This window comes from Prunus avium, chromosome 5 (assembly GCF_965620075.1).
Source record: "Prunus avium chromosome 5, drPruAviu1.hap1.1, whole genome shotgun sequence".
In the NCBI taxonomy this organism is placed as follows: domain Eukaryota; kingdom Viridiplantae; phylum Streptophyta; class Magnoliopsida; order Rosales; family Rosaceae; genus Prunus; species Prunus avium.
This window is the reverse complement of record NC_142288.1, coordinates 26893926-26902667: the sequence shown is the minus strand read 5'-3', so window position 1 is coordinate 26902667 and position 8742 is coordinate 26893926. Positions and strand designations below refer to the sequence as shown.

Here is an 8742-nt window from a genome sequence, read left to right as displayed (position 1 = left end):
GGAGATGAAATCTCTTCATAAAAATGAGACTTGGAAGCTGGTTCAGTTACCAAAGGGGAAGAAAGCAATTGGTTGCAAATGGGTTTATGCCAAGAAGATGGAATCTTTGGGAAAAGACAATGTAAGATTCAAAGCCAGATTGGTAGCTAAAGGCTACGCTCAGAAGGAAGGCATTGACTACAACGAGGTATTTTCTCCTGTAGTAAAACATTCTTCTATTCGTATTTTGTTGGCTTTGGTTGTGCAGTTTGACCTCGAGTTAGCTCAACTTGATGTCAAGACGGCGTTCTTACACGGTGATTTGGAGGAAGAGATTTATATGTCTCAGCCAGAAGGTTTTAAGATTGCTGGCAAGGAAAATTGGGTTTGCAAATTGCAAAAATCATTGTATGGCTTGAAGCAGTCTCCAAGACAATGGTACAAGCGATTTGATAGGTTTATGATCGGGCATGAGTACACAAGAAGTCATTATGACCATTGTGTATACTTTCACAAGCTACAAGATGGATCCTTCATTTATCTGCTTTTATATGTTGATGATATGTTGATAGCATGTAAAAGCAAAGTGGAGATTGAAAGGTTGAAGACTCAACTCAGTAATGAATTTGAGATGAAGGACTTGGGAGAAGCTCGGAAGATACTGGGTATGGAAATTGAAAGAGATAGAGCGAAAGGCAAGATTAGTCTGTGTCAGAAGCAGTATTTGAAGAAGGTACTACAACGTTTCGGGATGAATGAAAATTCAAAACCGGTTAGTACACCTCTTGCCCCTCATTTCAAACTTAGTGCTTCTATGTCTCCTAATACTGATGAGGAGAGTCATTACATGGCTCAAATTCCATATGCAAGTGCTGTTGGTAGTTTGATGTATGCTATGGTGTGTACTAGGCCTGATATTTCACAAGCTGTTAGTATTGTCAGTAGATATATGCATAATCCAGGAAAAGGGCATTGGCAAGCTGTGAAATGGATTCTACGGTATATTCTGGGTACTGTAGATGTTGGTTTATTGTTTCAGCAGGATAAAGTTAATGGTCAATGTGTTGTTGGATACGTAGATTCTGATTACGCAGGTGATTTGGACAAGCGTAGGTCCACTACAGGTTTTGTATTCACTATCGCTGGAGGCCCAGTGAGTTGGAGGTCGATTTTGCAATCTACTGTTGCTTTGTCGACTACTGAGGCTGAATACATGGCGGTAACAGAAGCTATAAAGGAAGCCATCTGGCTTCAAGGGTTGCTTGATGACTTAGGGGTTCAACAGGACCATGTGGATGTGTATTGCGACAGTCAAAGTGCTATTTATTTAGCAAAGAATCAAGTTCATCATGCACGTACGAAACACATTGACGTGAGGTTCCATTTTGTTCGTGAGATTATTGAAGAGGGAGATGTTCTTCTTGAGAAGATTGGAACCACCAACAATCCTGCAGATATGTTGACGAAACCAGTTTCGTTGCTCAAGTTTAAGCATTGCTTAGACTTGATTGGAATTTGTAAAATTTGTTGATTGCCCCGTGGGGGATTGGGAGACGACCATTGGGAGTATTACGAGTTTGGTACAATTTGAGCCAAGGTGGAGATTGTTGATTATGGCTCAACTTGCACCGAAAGAACTTTGTGCTATCATGTGGGAGGATGCTGTCATGTGGGGGCAGCAGCTTTGCAGGTGAATAACAACTTTGCAGCTATTGTTGATTATGGCTCAACTTGCACCGAAAGAACTTTGTGCTATCATGTGGGAGGATGCTGTCATGTGGGGGCAGCAGCTTTGCAGGTGAATAACAACTTTGCAGCGCCTTTGCAGAGGAATATTGAAGCTTTGGCAGAAGATGGGAGCACGTGGGAGACAAAAGCCATGCAAACTTGGCTGGCTTTCTGACTTCATAGTTGGCCTCATAATTTGACTAGCTGGCCTTCACCCGTTGGCTTCTCTATAAATTGAGAAGTATGGCAGCAGCTGAAGAGTGAAGAGTAGAGGGAGAGAAACAGCAAGAAGCCATTCGGCAGAGAGAAGAAAATTCTCTCAAGTTGTCTTTGCTTTGTATTTTCAGTTTCTCTTCCTATTGTAAATGTGTGAGCTTGGGTTATTTGGGTCTTTGGGAAATTGAGTGATAAACACTGTTGTATGTTCTCATTGATTATAGTGGAATACTCCGTCGTCTCCAAACTGGATGTAGGCATTGCCGAACCAGTATAAATCTTGGTGTTCTTGTTGGTGTTGTTTTGTCTCCATTATTTTATCTCCTGCTAGTTGTGTTTATTTTCACTCGCACTTGGTTGACGCTTCCGCACAACAGTCTGGACCTATAATTCGGGGACAATATATCCCATCCGAGGTTTTGTTAGGATTAGAGTTGGTGTCCTTAAATTTCATGTCCCACTTTATCCTTTATCTAACCCTAAAGTCCCTTCTACCGCAAGCATCCCCAACTCTGAATTCTCTTGTGCTTCAATTTAGCAGCAAGGGGTATCAGAGAGCCTCCTATGATGGAGGGTGGGAATAAATCCCAAGCCTCCGCTTCCGTCTCCGCTGAGCTCACCTCGGGTCAAGATGTTGAGGACCTTCAGGGCAAGTTATCGGAGATTGAGAAAGCTCTAGCCGAGGCTGTTGCCCGGCGAGCCCAACTGCATCGTTTGTGGAAATCAGTTTTGGAGGAGCTTCGCCCACTACGCGACAGAGTTGCTAGCGCGATTGTTGCTAGCGCCAGAGGAGCTTACCGAAGGTCAGTGATTTTGTTTTGTCTGTAAAAATGTTTATGTTATTCGTCTTGTTGTTGATTTATGTTTTGTCTGTAAAAATGTTTATGTTATTCGTCTTGTTGTTGATTTATGTTTTGTCTGAGGTTTTCTCGCGTTGCTGCGTCTTTATTCAAAGATTCTCGCTTAGAAAATAACCAGCTTCTTCTAGTACATAAATAAATATTCTTAAATTTGAATTGGTATATGAATCTATACACGATTGTCTGGAACGTTGTTTCGACTATTAACTTGATTTGTTCTCTCTCTCTCTCTCTCTCTCTCTCTCTCTCCAGCTTTCCCACGGAGGGTCCTTTATTGGCGGCAAATATAGTGGTGTCCTTTATTGGCGGCAAATATAGTGGAGCATTATATGAAGTAAAATTTAATCAAAAAGGAGAATATGTTGGCGGAGGAGGAGTTTGTAATGAACCCCCACCTCTTGAACCCCCACTTCTTGAACCTGTAGCCAATTTCACCGGTGGTTATATTATTCGGGGTGCGAGGATTTTCAACCGTGCCAAGTTATACCTACTTCCAGAGGAAACTATCGATGAAATTTTTGAACTTGAGAATCCCAAGTCACTGGATGGGTTTATGTTTGACACAAGTGCTGGGTCATTGCTACCTTTGAAGCCCCCTAAAGGTCCTAGGCCATTTGGAGCTCTTGTTTCTGCGTATGGGAAACTCTATTATATTGCATCTCCAAAATGCGACAGTTCACTTCCGGAGCCGTTCTTTGAGATGTATGATCCTTCTATTGATCGATGGGACGAAGTGCCTTGTTCTTATCCATTTATATGTGAGTATTGGGCTGAGTATTGGGATGATTTAGATATAGTTGGTTATGTTGTTTGCTATGGATTTATTTTGTTTTCAATGTGTGACCTCAATCAATCCCGTGCCCAAGTCATGGCTTTTGATGTAAGTACAAATAAATGGCATGACAGCATTCCTTATGTTCCTTTTCGGGGGAGGGGTGTGGTTGTAGGTAAAACTATCTATGCCTTATCTAGTAAGGAGATTATGGCATTCACCGTTAAGATGGATGAAGGTGATGAAGGTTGTATTGCCTGTTCACTAAGCAAACCTTTAATATTACCTGGACTGGAGATTATTGATTGGCCATTTAAATATGGTTTGACAGAATATTTGGTTCATTTGGGGAACCATGATTTTTGTCATGTTTGGACTGGCGAGCAGAAAAATTATACTGATCGTCAGTATATTTGTATCACCATGTTTCAAATTGTTGTTGGAGAAGGAGAAAGCCATATCAAGACCTTAAATTCAACTATTTGTGCTGTGGATGTGAAGGACTTTATTGCTTTCAAACTCAATTTCAGCTTCTCACCGTAAGTTTCCTTCACGTTTCTTGTTTCATATATAACATTAATTGTTCCGTTTGGTTACATGTGTACAGTGTATGTAATGTGACCTTTATATTGTTTCTGATTATTGTGACTCAGTGAGAGCAATGATTTTGAACCGGAAGACGAAAGAATGATTGCCATGAAGCAGAAAAAAGCCGATCAGTAAAAAGCCAAGAAAGCCACGAAGGGAAAAGCCAAGAATAGAAAATCCAAGGAGCCAAGCTGTGTGACCACTAAGCAGCCATTTAGTAAGTTAGCATCCTCGCGTCACTATTAAATAAATTACTTTTAGGCATTTTAAAAAGGGAAACATAAAAATATGTGGGAGGAAGAAGCGTTTCTTGATGCCTAAGCTAGCTCATGCTGTGATACCACCCTCTTGACCTGAGTGTTTCTTTGATTTACATAGGAAAAACGATTTGATATGGTTCCTTAATTAGTCAGGTCAAATTAATATCCATGATTTCAAATTATGTGGTATTTTATACCCTTGCCGGCCAACAAGGGCACACAAACCGTCACATGTGAAAGAAATGTGTCTATGAAATCTTTTCATTTACTTAAGGATTTTCAACCTTTTTACCCCCGAATTATTACCCTAATCGAACTTAACCTCAAAAAAATTCAGCAATATGATTCCTTTTTACTTTTAAAATCAGAAGTTAATGGGTTGGGTGGATTGGGTTATTAATTGCTATTGGATTGTTGCGATGCTAAAATGATTTGGTGGGACTTGGACCTTATTATGTTTGTTGGGCCTTATTGTAATGAAACCCAATAAAAGAAAAGCCTCCTTTTATTTATTGGGTTTTATGTATATAATGTTATGGAGAATGTTGGGATCGATAGAGTATAAACGAACTTATGCATGTGCGACTGAGCTTAACACTGCTCAAGCGGCTAGATCAGTTCATGTATTACATGCACGACTGATGTTAACATTGCTCCGACATGAAGGGTGAATGACGAAGAAGAGGAAGATGCATAAAATGATGAATGGTTGATGAGCCTACAGCCATTGTCGTCATATAGGATGCATGGGACCAACACACAAATATGGATACAGGGTGTGTAGAGTAGTAAGTTGGATTGTATCAGTGATATGTTTCTGGTCATGGCATTTAGTACTGGGAAGACCCCATTACTTAGGCATCATAATGATGTATGCAATTGAAAGTTAAAGAAAACCAAACCAAAGCAGGTGGGTAAGGCTTTTGCTGAATATGAATATATATTCCACTTCCACATGTTGCTTTCATCACACTCATAATTAATAAGATTTCATTCCTTCAAAGGAAACTGGTCCCTTCCTTCAGTCCCACCAAAAGCTGTTTAATTAGTATAAATATAAATGGACGGGTTTACTATAATCTCACAATTGAAATGAAAAGAAAAAAAGCTTCATAATACATACTTTTCCCCCTTCTTTTGATGAAAGCTCTGTTGTACATTGAACACAACTGCAAAGAGGCAGTAAGCGACTTCTCTTATGGTTCATGAGCAATAAGAAAAAGACAAGTTGGACTCAAAAAACATGCCAACCACTCTCGCAATGATTTTCAAACCATTCATAAAATTTTCTAATACATTGTAGAAAATTGATTTAAGACAAAAATCAACTACTCGTACTTCATACGATCGTGAAAGTTCGACTCCCGTCTTCATTTTTTTCTCGAGTTTTACAATTTGAGAAAGAAGAGAAAAGGAATTAACATAAATTATATACATCATTGCCATTTGACGTGCATAAACGATAAGCCAATGGTCTTTGCATAATGCAACAAAGCACAATCAGCATCCAAAAACATCATTCTCATTCTCTTCTTATTAGTTCTTTTCTTTACAACCTACCTTCTACCTCTAGACTCTCCCTAAAGCTCCATTGAGGTGAGAGGGCAAGTCAATGTCATAGGGTAGCCAAAAGGACTATATGATTTGGTAGCCAAGAAGATGAAAATAAAATAAAATTGTACCTACAAGATGATAGTGACCAATATCAGAGAGCACAAAACACTTATCACTCTTTGACAGGTCCAAAGGTTCCCATTTCTTCAGGGGCCCTACTTGCCCGTCTGATTGCATCTTCAGGGAAAAAAAAGAGGTTGAATACCAACAAAAAAAACCATATTGCTAGCAAGAATGAATGAAAAAGACCATCAAGCAAGCAATTATGCCAAAGCCAAAGTCACATGGGGCTACACAAACCTAGTTAACCAATCGATCAACTTTCTGTCTTATTTTCTCTTCTGCAGGTGGTTTGATAATTTTTTCAGGCAAAAAAACCCCCATCAAATGAAATCAGCATATAGTTGCATTTGCATGTGAAGTGGAAGGCTCTGTTCATCTCCACATGTCTTCAGCAGAAAGATTAATTAATCAAATCATAATTAATTAGGTGGCAATCAGACCATAAACTTGGGTTAATTACAAACCAATATTGTTGTAGGTGGAGGGAATTGATTGGATGAATCTAGCTTAATTTCTCCACCAAGAAAGGGAATTATTTTTATATAAATTTAGTGGAGTGCTTGGCTCAATGATATGGACAAAACTCATCAATCAAATGGTGGCCAAAAACTTTGGTATAGAACCATCTGATTCTGTCCCAGGCTGCCCCTGCTTTAAAGTTTAGAGTGAGAGGGGAAATGCAGAATTTGATAAAAATCATGGATGCCAAATACAGTGCAGAAAACTAATTCCTGTGCTCCTCCACCCACCAAATAAAAAGGCCCAACAATATATTGCTTCTTCACTTTTTGCCAACATAGAATCTATTATTTTATATCTTTAAATAGGCCTCCTAAAATGCTCCCATATTCTCTCTACCCTCTATATAATAATTCACTTTCTTCTGACACTCCTTCTCCAACATGAGCCATGGAATGCCACCAATCCTATCAGTATTATTCAAGCAGTGATCTTCATGACCAACAAGATTTGTCATACATTTCTTCTCAGCCAAGCCTCCAGTCAGTTCCTTCCCTTGCCTCACAATCCCACAATCAATCAAACACCTGCCACCACTGCCTCACCACTTTGCAAGGCCAAAACTCCTACACATCCTCCCTCACCCTAGCTGGGAACTTCATCTACACCGGCTCTTCCGACGGAGAAATCAGATCATGGAGGTGCAACTCTTTACACGAATTCGACAGCGAAAACCCAACTCTTGATCACAACATGGTGGCTGCTGGAAAGGGTGCAGTGAAGTCCTTAGCAATCTCAGGTGACAAGCTCTTCAGTGCTCATCAAGACCACAAAATCCGAGTGTGGAAAATCAACACCCACCACGAACACGATCGCCAAAAGTGCTCGCGGCTAGCCACGCTTCCAACGCTTGGCGACCGCGCTGCGAAGCTCCTGATGCCCAATAACCATGTCCAGATAAGAAGGCACAAGAAGTGCACATGGGTTCATCATGTGGACACTGTGTCTGCCCTGGCCTTGTCAAGTGATGAGCAGCTTCTGTACTCCGTTTCGTGGGATCGAACGCTCAAGGTGTGGAGCACAACAGACTTCAGATGCCTGGAGTCAGTAAGCAACGCGCACGATGATGCGATAAACGCAGTCACATCATCAAACGATGGACATGTCTACACTGGATCAGCAGACAAAAGAATCAAGGTGTGGAGAAAAGACTTGGGAGAAAAGAAACATTCTTTAGTTGCCACATTAGAGAAGCACAATTCTGGGGTGAATGCGCTTGCTCTGAGCAGAGATGGCTGTGTGTTGTTTTCGGGGGCATGCGACAGGTCCATTGTGGTGTGGGAGAAGAAGGAAGGTGAGGCTCACATGGAGGTTGTGGGTGCGCTTAGAGGGCACACAAAGTCAATTTTGTGCTTGGCTGTGGTTTCTGACTTGGTCTGCAGTGGCTCTGCAGACAAAAGCATAAGAATTTGGAGAGGGGTTGATAGAAGCTACACGTGCCTAGCAGTTTTGGAAGGGCATAATGGTCCTGTCAAGTGTTTAACTGCTGCAGTTGATGATGACCATTGCAGCTCATCTAACATGTCTTGTATTATTTACAGTGGTAGTTTGGACTGTGACATCAAAGTCTGGCAGGTCTTTGTTCCTAGTAGTTAGGGTTTTAATTTCTTTCTTAATTACTTGTTAATCTTCCTCTAATTGAGTCTCTGGCCAATTTAGTGTTTTGGCGTAGGCAATGAGAGGAGAGATTGTGTTTGTGCCATCTCTTCTTAATTTCTCTTAGCTTATAATTAATATAATAAAAGAGACGAAATAATTTATGAGCTTTCTATTTGTGTGCGCTAAATTATTGTATGGGATTTCGCTATCAACATGCATGTGGGAGTCCACTGTTGTGGATGCCCTGGCTCAAATATATTACAAATATCCAAATGTTTATGTTGTTTACCACAAGGTGACAGTTGCAATAACAATAGAAAAACGTTGTTGTTTTTTTTAATTGATGAACAAATATGCGTCCCAGATAGGAACCCCACCTCACAAATAATAAAAATTAAAATTAAAAGTGGGAAAATATGGGAAAACCTAAAATATATTAGGGCCAATAATTGACTTCTAACCAAATTTGAAATGAATTCGAACTCAAATTCAAGAAAAATAAAATATATGAAACATGGAAACAGTTTCTTAAAAGTGGCTAAGA

The 8742-nt window shown here is 40.2% G+C and overlaps 2 protein-coding genes across 2 annotated transcripts; both read left to right on the top strand.

Annotated features, from left to right (window-relative positions):
- Positions 1-501: 501 nt before the first annotated feature.
- LOC110766941 (uncharacterized) lies at positions 502-4863 on the top strand. Its single transcript, XM_021970360.2, has 3 exons — positions 502-2726; positions 3036-4094; positions 4209-4863. The coding sequence occupies exons 1-3, from the start codon at positions 2488-2490 to the stop codon at positions 4276-4278; spliced, it is 1368 nt and encodes a 455-aa protein (XP_021826052.2). The 5' UTR covers positions 502-2487; the 3' UTR covers positions 4279-4863.
- A 1863-nt stretch (positions 4864-6726) lies between these two features.
- LOC110766850 (protein JINGUBANG) lies at positions 6727-8378 on the top strand. Its single transcript, XM_021970249.2, has one exon. It carries the CDS (start codon positions 6990-6992, stop codon positions 8193-8195), a length of 1206 nt encoding a protein of 401 aa, XP_021825941.2. The 5' UTR covers positions 6727-6989; the 3' UTR covers positions 8196-8378.
- Positions 8379-8742: the final 364 nt, after the last annotated feature.